The sequence below is a fragment of the Tachypleus tridentatus genome, chromosome 8 (genome assembly GCF_004210375.1).
Source record: "Tachypleus tridentatus isolate NWPU-2018 chromosome 8, ASM421037v1, whole genome shotgun sequence".
NCBI classification, from domain to species: Eukaryota; Metazoa; Arthropoda; class Merostomata; order Xiphosura; family Limulidae; genus Tachypleus; species Tachypleus tridentatus.
In genome coordinates, this window is record NC_134832.1 from 79,143,680 (window position 1) to 79,161,964 (window position 18,285).

The window sequence follows — 18,285 nt, forward strand, 5'->3', positions numbered from 1 at the left end:
ATACTACCTTGCTTGTCCTCAAGACGGCGTTGATGTTGGCTCTACTGTCCAAAAGAATTTTACACATTTCAACGTTGTCAGTAAGAGCTGCAATATGAAGGGCTGTTCGGCCGTTAAGATTTTGAGCGTTAACTGCGTCTGGATTTAATGAAAGCAACCAGAGCACGAGATCTATTAGAAAAATAGAGCATATCAAATTTTTAGTTACGACAGTATTTGGTGTTTATCATCTGAAAATAAGGTATCTTATGTAGATTATAAAATTTTACTTCAATATTTGTAATAAAAAATAAATCGCTGTATGATATAGATCAAATTGGAAAGTAAACCATATATGCAGCAGAACCAATTTCTACCATCAACATGTATGGTTTCACACTGTGCTACTTATAACTATTTTTTGAACTTCCAAATTGAATTCTGTTATATACTTGTTTGTAATAATATATTTATAACAAACTCTAGTTAATTTAATCTTCGGTTTCTCACAAAATTACATCAATATTAATGTTAAATAGTGGAAAGATAATGGGAATATATCCCCAAGTTATTTTTGTGTTACTGGATATTGGTCTATATCTCAATAATACATCGAATGGAAAACTTTGAAAAAAATTTCATAAAATTTTAATAATGTGTGAACAGTTCAAACGGCTTTGTCGGCAAAGTACAATATTACACTTTACAAATATTTTAACTAGAGTATTTGTTTTTGTGTAGCTAAAAGCTACACGAGGGCTATCTGCGCTAGCTGTCCCTAATTTAACAATATAAGACTAGAGGGAAGGCAGCTAATCATCACAACCCACCGCCAACTCTTGGATTGCCCTTTTACCAATGAGTAGTTGGATTTACCGTCACATTATAACGTCCCCACGGTTGAAAGGGAGAGCATGATTGGTGTGACTGGGATTCGAACCTGCAATCCTCAGAGTCAAGCGCCCTAACCACCTTTAACTAGAGTACCCGAATAGTGGATAAAATAACAATATTAAACCAAACAAATAATGGAAAGTACAGTAGAAATAATATAAGCATTAAACTAAGTAAATATTCGTACCCGAGTAGTAGATATTACTACAGGGTATTCGGAAAGTCACTGTGCAGTTTTGTAATCATATGTCTATTCAGTCTATTTCAAACCAGCAATTGATAGCGGTGTTTAGAAACAAAATAAGAAGGATCCAAGCCTGTATTGATGCCAACGGGGGTCACTTTTAACATTGTTTATAATTGTCATTCATATTTACCTCCTGTATTATATATTGAAACATGTCTGTTAATAAATATATAAGAGCACAGTGACTTTCCGAACACCCTGTATATTTCATTCATTATTAAAACAAAAAAATAAAACACATAGACGATAGAAATCATATCAAGGTTAAATATAGCAAGTGTTTGAATTTTAGTAAATGAATAAAACAAATAAACGCAGGAAGTGCAAATTTATAATGTTATGTAAACTTTATCTAACATACATTGAAGACTCCTACTATCCAATAAACAACATCCACGTGCACAATCGCATTATTTAATTAGAACAAAGATATTAAGGTTCGAAAGAAGATTTAGTGTTTAGTTCATGAAAAGAAAAACAACAGAAATAAATATTGCAGTAAAATCTAAACAGTGTTCAAGAGAAACACCTCAGTGAAGACAGTAGTGGAAGAGATCCGAAACGTTGTCATTAAAGTGCACTTCTGAAATCAGCCCAACAATTGTTTGTCGCTGTTTTTGCTTTCCAGAATTACAGATTTCATGAAGAAAGTTCCAGTCTTTTTATATTTCCTGTTCATATTAAGTGTGCTTTATTGTTGTTGTTGGAAGTAAATGCTAATTCACTATGATCCCATGATCTCAACTAATACAACAGCAAAACCCAGATGTGTATGTCTTTGAGTATACAGAAGAGCAATAAAACTTATATAATGATTTCTTCAGATCTCATGATAACCAAAGTTTTGTTGTGTATGTCCTCTAGATATTGAGAGAGCTTGTATGTTTTAGTTGATTGTACATATAAATACATAGTGATTTTTGTTATATAACTGGTGCAGTTTTGTTTAGGATGCAAAAATAGAGTTAAGTATTAAGTAACTGAAAAATAGAAGCAGCACTAAGTTCACATATAACAAAAACTGATTTTTTCCCATGTTTTGAAGTGTACAAACTAGTATAATAACACATAAAAGTAAGCTTCTACATCGAGCAAACATCACAACAAAACTGTAAGAAATTTTGAATTACATAAGAAAAGAAAACCTTAATCTTTCTAACAATAAAATGGTTTTGAGTAAATTTACCTCTAGAAATTACTTTAGAGATATTAATTAATGTGTCATATTCTGTCTGCTGTCATACTGTAAAGGAAGACACATATAATTACCTTTTCTACCAGACTGAATAGCCTCATGCAGCGGCAAGTCTCCACGTACGTTAGTTAGCCACAGGTTGCCTCCATTGGATCTCAGTATCTTTAATGTCTCCAATTGGCCCTTGGATGCTCCACAGTGAGCAGCTCTTGCAGAAGGAAGTCGTTTTATCAAATATTAACATTCTTTAGCTAATAGAATTCTTCTTTGTTTAAAGAATACTGTTCTATTCGATAAGAAACTGACGGAAGGTTAAACTGATAATCTCTAGTACACTTTCAGAACTTGGTAATAAGCAGTTATTTCAAAACATTTTAACTCTTAATTATACCTATGATAATTAATGGACAAAATAATCAGTTTATACATGAACTCATAAAAAGCTCTCGCCAACCAAAACAGATGACTATTCACATCAACCTAGTTCTGTAGTATATATATATAACTGAACTCTGTGCAATTAAACACAAGAATACTTTATTGTATTTAAATCATTCACGTAGTGTATCACTGTTTGATAGTCTGAAGTCTATTACCAAATTTTACATTTATTCACTTATTTAATAGCATTGTTTGTAACTAAAAATTAAATTTTATCGTCGAAAGTCTCATTTATAATTTGTAGGAGTTTTACAGTTTCGGTTTTCCAAACTTAAGTAAGCAAACACGGGTGTTTAATTGGATGTCCAAACGCAGAGAGTAGATATATTATTGTGTTCTGGGGTAATCTATGCTCGTATCACTGTGTGAAAATGAGGATTGGACGGTTTGTATATAAAATGTTTCAAAAAGCACATGAAGGATATTTTCTTCCAATAAATTAATATAGATTTAAAACCTACAAAAGGTCCTAGGAACGCTTTTCATTATTATTATTCAAATATTCCACTCCTCTCTCTATTCCACCAATTAAAAGCATCTGATATAAATTAAATATAAGGGATATTTTAAGAACCTGATTCTCAAAGTCATCTTTGCGAATGAAGGCAAGGATGTTCTCCATGGTAGCAAATTAGCAACAAGAATTGCGACAAATCCATGGAAAGTATCGGGATTTGGCTTCTAAAAACTTCCAAAAAGTCTTCAACTAGCCACAGGAAGGAAGCCTTCTCTCACACACAGCAAGCCTTCCTTGTGTGACATTTAGACGTACATTTCTTTAATTCCACATTCCCTTTAGAAAGTCTTGAACCCACTCCTGACAATGTTATCTTATGGTACGATTTTCGCATAAAATATAAAAGATTATTCAATTTATTTATTTTCTGGATAAGGTGATGGCGCTTTCAGAGTTGTAACTCTACTCTTCACCCAACTTATTACAATATATATAATATTTATTAAAGTCGAAATATCAAAATGAACAACGAAAGATAGCATGGGTACTTAAGATACTATAAAAATGTTTTGAGCATTGTAATTGGCTCTGACTTGAATTTCTAACATGAAACGTATGTTGATCCATTATAAATGAAAAATTTCTGTTTTGGAAATAGAAATTTCACCAAAAAATACAAGAGAAAGATCTTTTGGTTTTGAATATAAAAGTTCCATTTGTGTTTTTAATGATATTATTGGTAATATAATCTACGTGACTAATACATTCTTATTTATTTTAAAAACCGTGCCTATAGCAAAATAAATGGTTCAAGTTTATTTTTATGTCTATAAGCTACGATAATACTAGTAACACTTACTAGATACACGAGAGGTAAGTAAAGTCTATCACTGTTTAACATTAACTTAATACCCTGAGGTATACCTTGCAATGAATAATAACACTTCTGACTTTGAGGACATATAATTTGGCGCGAAATACGCAACAGTCAGTTATGCCCTCTAAAGGATTTTTGTTTAATAAAAACATTTTTAATTCAGTTAATGTAACACTTTTCTTTATTATTCACAGTCTGTACAGTTTTCGTTGTTAACAAACATTGGATTTTTTTTTTACTTTTGCGAAATGATTACTGTTAAAAATTCAAATAAACGTCGGAATTGATAGATTTATATTAAAAGGTCAGTTTCTATAAAATTGTTATCAGATAATTCAATCAATATATCCAAGAAATGAATAGTTTTAAGGTTTTTCAAAAGTAAATTTAATATTTAAATCTAGATCATTTAAATATTGACGCTTTAATCCTTCATTCCAATATGTTTGATCATAAAGAAAACTATCTACTTAAAATAATTGCATTTTTAAAACTAGTTTTCCTTAAAGAATTAAATTTCATAGATACCTATTGAAAATCATAAGTTGAATTAGAAAATTCAACATTCGTAAAGAAATGTAAATATTTCCCTGACCAGTTGATAACATTCCCAAATATTGTAAGCAAGGAAGGAAAGGAAAAGATAAGCTACAACATATAAAAGGATAAAGATATACGAGGGCTGTTCAAAAATACGCGGACTGTTTGAATTGCGCGGCTCCAGTTGGTTCCAGGAGAATCCGCTTGATGTCGCTAGGTTCGCACAGATCAGCTGATTACGACGCCATTTCCCGATTGCAGATATCTTCATTTGTGTATTAGCTACGCGGTTTTAAGTGAAGTGCGATTTTTTCGTTTGGCGGATTTCAGAATGAATGACCTGAAGGAGCAACAACTTGCCGTGAAATTTTGTGTTAAACTTGGAAAATCTGCGACTGAAACTTTTGCTATGCTTAACACGGCTTACGGTGATGTTGCTATGAATCGTACGGCATGTTTCAAGTGGCATGAACGTTTTAAGGATGGTCGACAGTCCATTGAAGATGATGAGCGTCCTGGACGTCCTTCCACGTCAACTGACGACCCACACGTCGACAAAATCAACACTCTGGTGCGGGCAAATCGACGTCTGACTGTCAGGGAGCTTGCTGAAGAGTGTGGGATATTAGTTGGATCTCGTTACGAGATTTTGATCGAAAAATTGAAGATGCACCGCGTTGCTGCGAAATTCAGCCCTCAGAACTCGTGACTTTTTGGCCAAACACTCGATCACTGTTCTTCCCCACCCCCCTACTCACCTGACCTTGCTCCTTGCGATTGTTTCTTGTTCCCCAAACTCAAAAAACCCTTGAAAGGAAGAAGATTTGAGACGATTCCCGAGATTAAGGCAAATGCGACGAAGGAGCTAGAGGACATTACAAAAAAAGTGTACCAGGACTGTTTCAACAAGTAAAAACACCGTTGGGATAAGTGTGTGCGTTGGGGAGGAGAGTACTTTGAAGGGGTCCCAGACCTGTAACTTCTAAATAAAGTACATTTTGTTTTATGACGTCTGTCCGCGTATTTTTTGAACAGACCTCGTATTGAAACATACTAAAATGTAGTTTTACAATGCATAAGACATTATTATTTTTCGGCAGAGTATTTTCAGTTTCATACATTGTGTGAATCACCTACTACCAACAAGAATCCCTTCTAACGTTTACATATACAGATAGTATTTCTGTATGGATCATTCCTTGCCATACACATTGCAAGAAAGAAAAAGAAAAGTCTCACAGTTGGACGGCGGTAAGTTTACAGACTTACAACGCTAACATCGGAGGGTTCGTGGTGCATAACAATAGGTAGTTATCTGCTTCAGAATGTGTGTGTTTTACAAGATATTTATGTAAAGTATTATCTAGGTTGCTTGAAATATGAAGAATTGGCAGAATTAAAATCTGAAATTTGGAAAATTATTGTCTCTCTGTTCTATATCTTTTGTAAGATCACAAAAAAGGGAAAATTCTCACTGCTTTCTGCTTCAAGCTGTAGCACTTTCCGTAAACTAAATTTGTGTAAAATGTCATGTGAGTTGATCAACATGTAAAAAACCAAAAAAAAACCTCTAACTTCTTTAAAATAAAAAAGATGAATTTTGTATTTGTGAAGATATAATGAAACGTCAAAATATATGTTCGCAATATTTGATTTAGGACCTCCTAAAATGGAGATCTAAATTGACAGGGTTCTGAGCTTATTGGATAAGGTATATGCGAAGTTACATAATGGTTAGTTCAGAAATAAATAGTGACACACACGACTGTAATTTGTAGAAAGCTGAAGAAGAAATAAACATAGGAATTATAATATATCTTTCCTTTTAAAAAGTATGAACATGGCAAATGGTGTTTTGAAACTATATTACACTGACAGCTAACAAGATTTTCTCAAAAATTAGAATTGCTTTATTTCCCTATCTTCTTTCTTTCTCCGTCTACAATACAAAACTGAATATACAAATACGCGTGTGTCAGTAGGCTCAATACTGCAAGTATCATTGAATACGATCGTTAACAGCTGATGCTTGCAGTAGTTTCATGTATTTCTAGGTGTTATGTACTTAATAAACGATTGAAACCATATGAGCACCTACTGAAAAGAGCTTTTGAAACTATCATTTTCAAATTGTCTTGGAAAAAACGTATGATCTCCAGAGACCTGTAATGAAATTTGTTTATCTTAGGACAAGATAGTTTTTCAATCGTTTGAAATGTGTTTCTCTTCTCTGTAATCAAGCTTGAGTTTTTTCATGGCATAGATGTAACATTTGATTATCAAACAAAGTATAATTCACTTACATTCTGTAAATGTTTAGTGGATGATCAAAATAACAACTGGATGCAAAATTCAATCATGTTGGCCATTTGTATCTGTTTAATATATTGGTAAGGATAAAAAATTACTGTCGTTAATTATCAGAAAACCTAAACAGAATACATTGCGCGTTAACTAAATGTAAATTTAAACTCTCTAATTAAGCAGCGGCTCAAATGTGTTTTTACGGTGTACTTATATCTCATTGGAGTTTATATTTCTTCTACCAAATGTAGCACCAAATTTCATTGTTGTTGTTTCTTTGTATGGTAAAAATCACGAAGTGTGATATTATTTTCACCTAATATATGGGTTCAACACATAGCCCGATGTGGCTTTGCTATAAGAAAACACAAACCTAATATATGGTACAGAATACAGGAAAACTGATATTCAATTTATTGAAATATTCATTAAATATAAGTTAATATAACCTTAATTTTTAATATTATTTGTCAGTTGGCAAGAAGTGGTTATTTCATTTCAAAAGATGATTCTTTAGCACATACCATTCACTCTTTATTCCTTAAATCACCTACTTTCAAACTAAAACAATATTTGAATATTAGAAAGTACGAAACTGGAGAGAAATCTATTACATTGACCACCTTTTAAATCTAGAATAGTAAAGTAACCTCAAGCTACAATTAGCACTATACCATGTAACACAATTAACGCACCTCTAACCACTTTGTCTGACTTTAAGTACTTACGTTCTTCCTTTGCGATCCTGACGGTTTGGCTGAGCGCCATATTGAAGTAATAGCTGTGTACAGTCAGCATGACCTAGGGTGACAGCGTAGAATAGAGCTGTACAGCCGTTGCTGTCAATGGTGTCAACTTCAGCACCACAAAGACTTATAAGAGTCTCCACACAGTCCACGTGACCTCGGCTGGCGGCACAGTGCAAAGCTAAAGGGTGGAAAGTTGAGATGTATTGTTTGTATGTTTTGGTATTAAGCACAAAACTACACAATAAGCTATCTGCGTCGTGCTTACCATTAGTAAAGAAACCCTGATTTCAGCATTATTCGCCTTTAGACTTACCGCTTAGTCACTGGGGTCGAGGTGTAGTGTTTTGGAAAACATTTAATGTTTTTTTAGTTCCACATTATGTTGTAAGCACTTCATAGTATTCTAAAATCTGTCAAACCGAGCTTACCCAGCTTTCTAGAAAAAATCATTTTATACATGAAGGCAATATTACTTCTGAAAACTTTCTACATAAAGGTTCGAATCGATTAGTAGCTTACCTTCATAAATTTCATATTTTACAAACAATATTAAAATTTAAGTTTTATATTTTCTCGAAAATATGTTCAAAACTTCTCAACTTCTTAAGTGTAGTCTCGAAAGAGTTGCAGATATACTACGAAAGTAGAAAACGTCTTTTGTATTCAGTACTAAACAACACCATGAACCACAATAGTGGTTTGTTAGGGATCGAAAGAGATTGTACAAAACCCTAATAGAACGTTCAGAGAAAAACAAACAAACCTTAAACAGTATATATTCAGTTGAAACAAAACTTTGAAACATTTACTATTGATTGGTGAGACTGTACAAAAATGCACAAAATAGCAGAGATGTTAGACTCACAACAGGAAAAAATTCCGCTCAAAACGATCCATTTGTAATAATAATTATTATTATTATTCTCTTGTTAGACTACAACAAAACGCTTGGTATATTGTACCCAACTATTTTGTAGAAAATTAAATAAGGTAGCGCAGATAGCTCTCGTGTAGCTTTGCGCGAAATTCAAAACAAACAAACAAACTAAATAAGATACCGAGAAGATTCTAAAGGTAGTGAAAAGTTGGTTTGTTTCATCTATATTTTACATAAGCCAGAGAACATCATAATCCTTGAAATTAGATTTAAAAACAACTTATGTACAGGGTGGAACACCAACTATCACCCAATAACAGGTGAATATTAGATGGCTGTAACATGTAGGTACTCAATGTGTTGCACACTATTCAATCGATATCTTTAGGGAGTCAAGCATTATATAATGTATGAAATGAAGATGTGAAAAGATCAATACACATAATATCAATTTTTATGACACACATTTGTATAATAATTATTTTAAAAGACACAAAGTGTTTATTTAAAGCGATGTTTTATTTAAAAACTTTTTTTGTGGGTTTTTCACTGGTAATAGTTTATACGCTCTTATTGGGAGTTTCATTTTAGTCTAGATATAAACTTGGCCATTGCTTTGCATTATATATGTAATTTAGTTACAAAGAAACTATAAATTCTCACTACATCCATTAACAACTATTTACGACAATCTGCAACTGTAGTTCAACATCTCAAACTAATGCGATCAAATAGTCAATAGCTATAGTAAATCATCATGCACCATATCTTGTAGCTACTAGCTATGTTTATTATCATTACAATATATAAAGTTAGCTACTATATCAAGTAATATTTTGCCCATAGTTTAGTTTAAATAAGACAGTTAAAAAGATAGATAAAATTTAGAAATTAGAAATCCTGGAAGTAGGGATTTTAAAACATAAGAAGACAAGCTGAAGATACTATAGACGTTCTTTACTCAAACTACAAGTCCCTATTTTGACTCCACCAAATATAATTACACGTAACAACATGGAGCCAGAATACTAAGTAACAATTTAAATAAAGGTTAAATTCATTTGTGAACGTTTTTTAGGTCAATTTTACCTGTTAATCCATCCTTGTCTTCACCCGTCACCACAGCTCCAGCATTCACCAAGGCAACGATAGCATCACTACTTCCTGAGAAATAGTAAGGTTTACTAGGTATGCTCTCTTAAAAAAACAAATAGTCACAAGTATAAACATGTCAGTGTTTTCCACAGCCGCTACTGGGAACTAGAGTAGACACCGATTAGTCTTTTATTATAAAAAGTACACCCTTCCTTCCCTAATCTAGTTTCAACAAGAAATAACTAGTTTTTTTTTATCATTTTCCTTGGAAAGGATAGTCAACAGTAGTTGCTACCATAACTAGAATGTATTATTATTATTTAAGTAAACAGATATGAGACTACTATGGTGGTCATGTTTCTTTTTTTAATCTGTTTTATCCATCTATTGTCTCTTAAACATTTCACTACAAATCTATTGCGATCAAATTTTGATTGATAAGCACGTGTAGATTAGTTGTAATTTAAATTTACTCTAAATAATTCATACGGGATCTTATTGAGCTAATCACTTACCGAAATATAAAACAATATTTGATATAACCAAAACAGAAACCTTTATTTCAGTTTTATCAAGACTTCTTCAATCTACGTGTTTTTAGCACATCAATATTTCGTTATCTTATCGTAATGAATAGCGGTTCTTATCAACTTTCTTGGAGTATCTCAGCGGTTGATGTTTACATGAATGGCTCAACTAGGACGAATATCAGTAGTTTATGAAATTCAAAAGAGTTGAGTTAATTGATAAGTATCTTTTACACATTCATTTTTTTTCATCATTTTCATATGAGGTCTTTCATAAAGGTCTCTCATTTAACTGCTTTATTAAGTCCAGTAAACAAAGTATATGGAAAAGTAAAACTATATTTTGATGTATTCCTCAGACCATGTTGACTCCAGTAATTCATGTGTATAAAAAAGTAACATTGTTTTTTTATTTCATCCTGACGTCATCTTGAATTCAGTATACTTGTGCACAGAAAAGGGACACTGTCGTTTGACACTTTCTTTAGGTCTATTGAGTTTAATAATCCATCTAATTGGAAAAGAAATACTGTGTTTTGATGCTTTTCTGACTTAGTTTTGAGTCAAATAAACTATATATATGGTTTTCCTTGTTTTAAAGCAAAACTACTTTAAGCTATTAGCCGTGCCCGTCGTAGAGAATTAACCTTTATACTCTAGAGTTTTTAACTAGTAAACTTACCGCTGTTCCACTAAAAGATTCGTGCACGTGTTTTGATGTTTTCGTGAAATCGTTTTGAGTCCATTAAAGTAATTAAACTGTATAACTGCAAACGGCTCGCCATGGCCAAGCGTGTTAAGGCTTGCGACTCATAATCTGAGGGTCACGGGTTCGAATCCCCCTCGCGCCAAGCATATTTGTCCTTTCAGCCGTGGGGCGTTATAATATTATGGTCATTTTCACTATTCGTTGGTAAAACAGTAGACCAAGAGTTGGCGGTGGGTGGTGATGACTAGTTGCCTTCCATTTAGTCTTACACTGCTAAATTAGGGACGGCTAGCACAGATAGCCCTCGAGTAGCTTTGTGCGAAATTAAAACAAACAAACAAATATAACTGGAAAACTAAGACGGTTATTCTGTGCTTTACTGAGGTTGTGTTAGGTCCAGTAACCGATGTACGTTGAAAAATAATACAACATTTGACTCTTTCGTAACATCATTTTGAGTCCAGTAATGCCGTATATAGAAAAGTAAAACGTATTTTGATGTAAACCATGTGCGTTCCTGAAGTTGTTTTGAGTTCATTAAATCATGTGCATGGAAAAGTAATACTTTGTTTTGGAGCTTTCTTGGGGCTGTGTTGACTCTATTAAGTGCTGTATATGAAAAAGTAGCATTTTATTTCCAGTGCATTCCTGGTGTCGTCTCAATGTATAGTAAACTGTTTACATGTAAAAATAATGACGTGCTTTGACGCTTTTCTCACGTCGTTTGGAGTCCAGTAATCCTTGCATATTCAAATGTAACACTGTGTTTTGATGTTTTCCTGATGTCGTCCGGACTACAGTAAACCATCTACATTGAAAAATAATACTATGTTGCGACGCTTTTCTGACGTTGGTTTAGGCTCAGTAAAATTCTTAACTGAGGGTAACAAAAATGATTTAAAGTTTTATGACATTGTCTTATACCATTTAAACCTCATACGTGAGTCTAGCAAGAGACTATTTAGTTTCAGAGTTAGTTTTGAGTGAATTATAAGGTTGATGAAACATATTAATAGTTTCTTTCTCTGCAAATGAGAGCTCCTCTAAATGGGTTAGCTAACTAATCGCAATGATGGATTCCACGAAAAGCGAGAAAATATTGACAAATAAAAGCAGATATTTTAAGACTGGCGACGGTTGTTTCTTGTCGTATAGACATATCTCAAGAGAACAAACACTTAATGGAAATGTTCCTAAATACATCCGATGCTATAAATAGTCACAAGAGAAGATGGCGTTATACACTGACATTTACAAACTATTTTCTTTTTATGTCAGCCGGATGACTATTTATTACTTAAATGAATAGACTGAACTAAAAATTTAATTTTATTAGTAGCAGCAGAAGTACATCGCCGTAACTTTTAAACTTTTAACATACAATGCGTACGCAACGGTAAAATGACAGTTATTTAATAATATTTAAAGTAATCAACATAGCGACAAAATGTCTAACACTATCTCTTCATTTACCTGCGCTGGCTGCCCACAAAAGCGGTTGCCGGCCGTCTTGATCCCGAACAAGGACGCTTACACCCCGAGCCAAAAGTTTGCTCAAAACGGCAAAGCCTAACTCCATATTATTTCCCATCTCACTATTAGGTCCGCACATCTGAGAGGCATAATGGATTGGATAAGCTCCGTGTATATCCGGCGTAGCAGGATTACCTCCAGCATCTATCAGAATGTCCAAACACTCCAGCTCTCCACAAACTAATGGAAAAAAAGACAAAATAAATAAATAACTGTACTGTAATTGTTGTGATATGTAAGATTTAGAGCGACCAAATAATGTCCATTATTTTTCTATCTTATTAAGGGAAGGCAAATAAAAGTATAAATTTATAAAGAAGTTATTAAGTTTTGAATATTGAATAAGAAAGAGATATATAGTAAAATAAATAATTTTGATTAATTATTTTTTTCAAATGAGGTCCCAACTCATAAGGCTGTTGTAGGGGTGTTCACGAGATATTTCAATATCAGAGATTTTAGAGTACGTACAGTAATTTGCAAATACTTTATACGTGTGTTGGAGGGGATGGCGGTCATCACAACATGTAATAATCTAAACACCCAACAAAGAAAATTTTAGAGCTCTTCCCTAAGCTAAATATACCATGGAAGATACCATACTAACGAAATAAGGAACTGACAGTATCGAATCCTGACGGAGCTTGGAACATGTATTACATTAAAATATACTTAAGTACTGACAAGTTGACAAGAACAATAATCATAGTATAATGTTTTAGGTTAGTTATACAAACCCCTGCGAAGTTATTTTGAAAAATAAACTAATTATCATAATTTCCTTCTTGCATAAACTGAATTATATTTTAACGCTAGATTGTAAGAAATAACTTCAAGACTTCTATATTACATATTTCATTTTGCGGTTTTTTATCATCGTAACTCCACAAAGTGAAATCCCAAGTCATACGGTTCGGAAGAAGTCTTTCTTGGTTCATTAAAAACAACTGACTAAAGTAAGGTATCTGTAAGGATCAGAGCTATCTATAAAACTATACATCGTAAACCTAAAATTCATTATGATGAAAATGTATTCAGTTATCATTATATATATATAGATAGATAGATGTGTGTGTTTTAATATACGGTTTGTACCTCTAGTCAGTCAGTACAATCAAATATGGTACTGAACTATTATAATTCACCATTTTAGATTTATCTTTATTCACCATTTATCTACTGTACTATTTTTGTCTACACGCTCTAAATAACTGAGAGACGCACACTTCCTCATACACCCCGGTCAGAAACTCCATGGATACGACTTTAAGTGCTTTACTTATGAAAATAGTTGGGAGAAAGTATTGATAGATTTATATGAATTTTTGTAATAATTGTTATTAGTAACGATTTAATAACTTGTTAATATTTGAAAGACCACAATAAAATAGTTAATTGAATCTTACCAGTTGCCCAGTGGATACATGAATGCATTTCGCTGTCTACAATGTTGACGTCAGCGCCTTTATGAATGAGATACTTAGTCATAAGCTCGTTGCCATTGATTACAGCTAAATGAAGTGCTGTGTATCCTTCTTCATCCTGTTCATTTAGTAAGCTTGGTTCACTCTTCAAAATAAGATCAGCACAGGTTAAATCCCTATTTTCTGTACAGTAATGAAGAGCTGTTTTCCCATTCCTGTCACGCGTAGCCACGAGGTGGTGCTGTAAGTTAAAAGTTTTCTAATTTTGAGGAGCATGAATAGTTTCCCTTATAATTTATAACTTTGGAAAATATTACAGCAGTCTACACAAAAAAAATAAATAAAATATACAAATAAAAGCGAATAAGGTTTTTTGTAGAATAATTCTTTTGTAATAGTCTGGCAAATCATGTTTTTAAGTTTTTATTATATTACATTATGTTTGTCGTAGATGCATAGGGTACATACATGAACACGACACAAGGAATGTTAGAAATACAACCCTGTTAAAACGTTCCAGATATATTTGAATTAGAACAATTAAGTTAATTTTAATGGTTACTACCTGAAACTGTTTCAATGAACCGGATCCTCTGAATGGAATAGCCTATTTCTACTATATTAATTATATTTATAAACATTTTACTATCAGCGTCTTAAAATCAGTAAAATACTTTGGCTAAATAGTGGCATGATACAATAAAGTACAAAACGTTGCATGAAAAGTACAAACTGTTTCACACCTGTTTTGTAATATATATATATATTTATATATATATATATATATATATAAACAGAAAACAAAATTGACATGAATGCTTCTTCTGTAAAATGCTGTACTACACATTCATTACTAAAACATCACAAATATCACCAGGATAAACTAAACAAAAACTGAACTAGCTGAACCTAATAAAGTTGAACTAAATAAACACAGTAAAATCTGGAACAACACGAACTTGGTAAAGTTGAACTAAATAAACATAATAAATATGAATAAGCCCATTGAAAGCTGAAATCATATTATTATTATTATTTTATCTATAAACCGTGTATTATTAACTGTAATACAAGTTACGTACACTACTAAATTATGTTTTTGTACGTCTCTTCTTACAGCTGTTTGAGTATGTTACATAAAAACGATTTTGAATATATAAATTTGCAAGTCACCTGACAGCCACAGCAAATATAAAGTCGTGATAAAACAGTAGTTATCAGAGCTATTAATTATACGTGTCATAAGACATTAGTATTTCAACTTTTTCGAAAAGATTCATTGATACTGTGTCAGGAACTAGTTAGGGATCAGAAATGTGGATACAAAGTTCAAGGTCAAGTCTACTTATTATCAGACTGATATTCTGGACCATTTTATCACATAGAAATATCGGCTTTGTATAGAAACAAGGTGAAGAGGGTATGTGTTCACCAAAATAAGGGTTCCAGCTGCGTCTCTTGTTTAACAATTGAATACTTCAAGCACCTGGAGGGTGAAACAGGTATTCATATTATCCCGTGCAAAGACATGCCGGTCAAATCTAGGGATTTCTGTGGTATGGGACTGTTAAAACAGACACCGAGGAACCATCGTCTTGGTACACTAGATACATTATGAGAAGCGAGCAAGAAGGTGAGATTTGCTTTGGAAGTAACATCCTTATGACAGGGCGTTTTACAATGGAACCTACACTGAATGCACGGTCTTCAAACAGATCAAGACCAGACGTGGTGACATGATAAAACTCCAAAATCATTTTAATATAAATTTTTAAATTAATGCAGTTATACAGGAAATTGTTGGCTGAAATGTTTAATATTTGTAAATAAAAAGTCATATTTGTTTAGTGCCAAACAAATATAGAAATGCATCAGATATTGAAGCATTTATATTAAACAAATATAAAAATGTATTATATACCAATCAAATATAGAAATATATCAGACATCAAACTATTTACACTTCTTTTGGATAATTGAAAATTACTTCACTTAGGCTATTTTTTTTTTTTACTTTTACTGTAAAAGACTACAAGGTGACTGCACTCTGACCATTGTTAATAACCAAGCCCTTGATTCTAACGCCTTAAAATACCACTGTCTTACTGATGGACACTTAGGCTAAGCACCAAAAGATGTAATATACGTGGTAAAATATAGCGTTAGGCTTGTCTTTTATATCAGTAATGGACAATTTAGAAGGAATATGAAAAACAATTAATAATTTTCTGACTGTAAACCCGTGGGTCCTGTTTCAGGTCTCATTGCCTTATATTCGCGCTCCGCATTTTGAGATCGTAAATGCATTATAAGACTGAGGGACAAATAACTCTGCGCGATTAAGTTGACAGAGAGTTGGCGGAAGGCGCTGTTGAGTAGCTGCCTTACTTTTAGTTTTCCGTTCAAACTTAGGGACGGCTAGTGTATACAACCCTTCCGTAGATTTTTGAGAAAACCTAAAACAAATAAACAATAATTGGAGATTCATTTTTAAAATAATTATTTAAATACAACCTTGATATAAAACAAGAAGTATTGTACTATTAATTCACTTTTCAGCACCAAACACCACATAGTCCCTAATTTAGATTTCAGCTGATAATGTTCTTTAAAAAATAAGTTTCATTTGATGTTGTAATATTAAGAGTATTTTTGTTTATTTACCATGACATTCTGTGTTTATTTGTAGTGCATAAATTATCATTAAAACTGATAAATCATTTGTAATAATATTGCATTTTCTAACGTTATTATTTGAATAACCTGGAAAGTGTTACAAACTAACTATGATTTCCAAAGCAGTTAATGCTTGTGTGTTTGAAATCAAGCACAAAGAACTATCTGTGCTTTGTCCACCATGAGTATCGAAACCCGGTTTTTAGCGTTGTAAATCCGCAGACATTCTGCTGTGCCACTGGTTGGGGGGGAGCAAGAGTCAGTGTTGCTTATGTAAAGGTCTACAGCATATGATCATATCATACTAGCATTTGATCAACCGTAAATGTTTAAGGAAACATCTCAGCTCTACTGTAAATATGCTCAAACTTGTTATCACTAAATCAAATCTTATACAAGTGCGTGATTTAGAACAGTAAAACAGAAAATAATTAATATGATAAAAGTGTACTATAAGATACCATACCCTCTTCTGAAGAAGCATCCGAACCTCAGCGTCATCATTCCGTTGACAGGCCGCCATCAAAGCCGAGAGACCTGGGGATTTAGGATGGCTGGCTAGAGGATCGTGACCTATGGTTTCCATGACAACAGACATAGTTCTTTCTCGAGATTAAGTACTTTGTTTATAACTCATAAACAAGTGTCACTAGTGTGGAAAATCTGTTATAAAACATATACAATAGAGAAAAGTGTATACCCATTATAAAAAACAATGACAACTTAAGATAGTTTTAAGCATGACAGTTAACTAAGAAAAACAATTGATCTATATAATGTATTGGAACATTATGAAAATGTTTAAAATAGTAAGAGGTTTGTTCTGCAGGAAAACACAAAATACACTAATCAATAACAGGAAAAAGTCAGGACGAACATAATGTGATAATCCAGGCTGATGTCAGGTAAACATGAAATGGGAACCACAAGAACAGTAAGAAAACCTTTTTCTGGGGCTGAAGAAACATATGTGTTGTTGTCTACCGGGTAAAAATAAATTCACCATGATATTTTATCCTGGAAAAACGTTAATAATCATGAGCTATACTTATGCTGTTTGTTAAGTTTTGCACAAAGCTAATCGAAGGCTATCTGAACTAGACGTCTTCAATTTAGTAGTGATAGTAGGGAAAGTAGCTAGTTAACACTACCAAACGCCAACTCTAGAGCTACTCTCTGCCAACGAAAAGTTGGATTGACTGTCACATTTTAAGGCCTCTTTGACTTAAAAAAAAAAAAAAAAGCAAGCATGTTCGTTGAACCGATTCGAACCTAAAAATTAGAGTCGATAGTCCTAACTGTATGTCAGAATGTGTTAGTATAAGAAGTTGAAACGTATAATGAATAAGCGTATAGAATATATGTGTTTTTGTGTGTATACATGGGTTTATGAAGGTAACTTTATCATCATTTTATAATTTTTTAACCAATTATGATTACAAACGTCTTTTCTAGAAACTGGATTGCATGTAAATTGTCCCTAATGCTGTTGACATAATAATGATTGAAACTGACATGCTAAAAGTAATCACTGTTTCTATTTTTCATATTTCCAAGAAATTACTTTAAATTTGTATTAGTATTGATTTTAGTCAGACGGTGCTAGTTTAACCAATAAGTTGTTCTAAGTCTGATGACATTTTCTCGTGCATTCAAAATCTCGAAGCAGCCCTATTTTCTCTCCCTCTCTAACAATAATATTAAAGTTTTAGTTTGTGGTTATCTGTTCAAAGTAAGTCTTTTAACTTTTTATGTATCAAT

General features: G+C 32.8%; 1 protein-coding gene across 1 annotated transcript in view; it reads right to left on the minus strand.

Moving 5' to 3' along the window:
• LOC143222756 (uncharacterized) overlaps nucleotides 1-18,285 on the minus strand; it is a 38,751-nt gene that overhangs the window by 3,728 nt on the left and 16,738 nt on the right. The window contains exons 2-8 of the mRNA XM_076449700.1: nucleotides 16,991-17,187; nucleotides 13,831-14,089; nucleotides 12,365-12,604; nucleotides 9,650-9,724; nucleotides 7,663-7,861; nucleotides 2,390-2,523; nucleotides 8-171 (exon numbers count right to left, since the gene is read on the minus strand). Coding sequence (XP_076305815.1) covers nucleotides 8-171; nucleotides 2,390-2,523; nucleotides 7,663-7,861; nucleotides 9,650-9,724; nucleotides 12,365-12,604; nucleotides 13,831-14,089; nucleotides 16,991-17,122 — 1,203 coding nt within the window. The 5' untranslated portion in view covers nucleotides 17,123-17,187. The remainder of the gene's footprint in view (nucleotides 1-7; nucleotides 172-2,389; nucleotides 2,524-7,662; nucleotides 7,862-9,649; nucleotides 9,725-12,364; nucleotides 12,605-13,830; nucleotides 14,090-16,990; nucleotides 17,188-18,285) is intronic.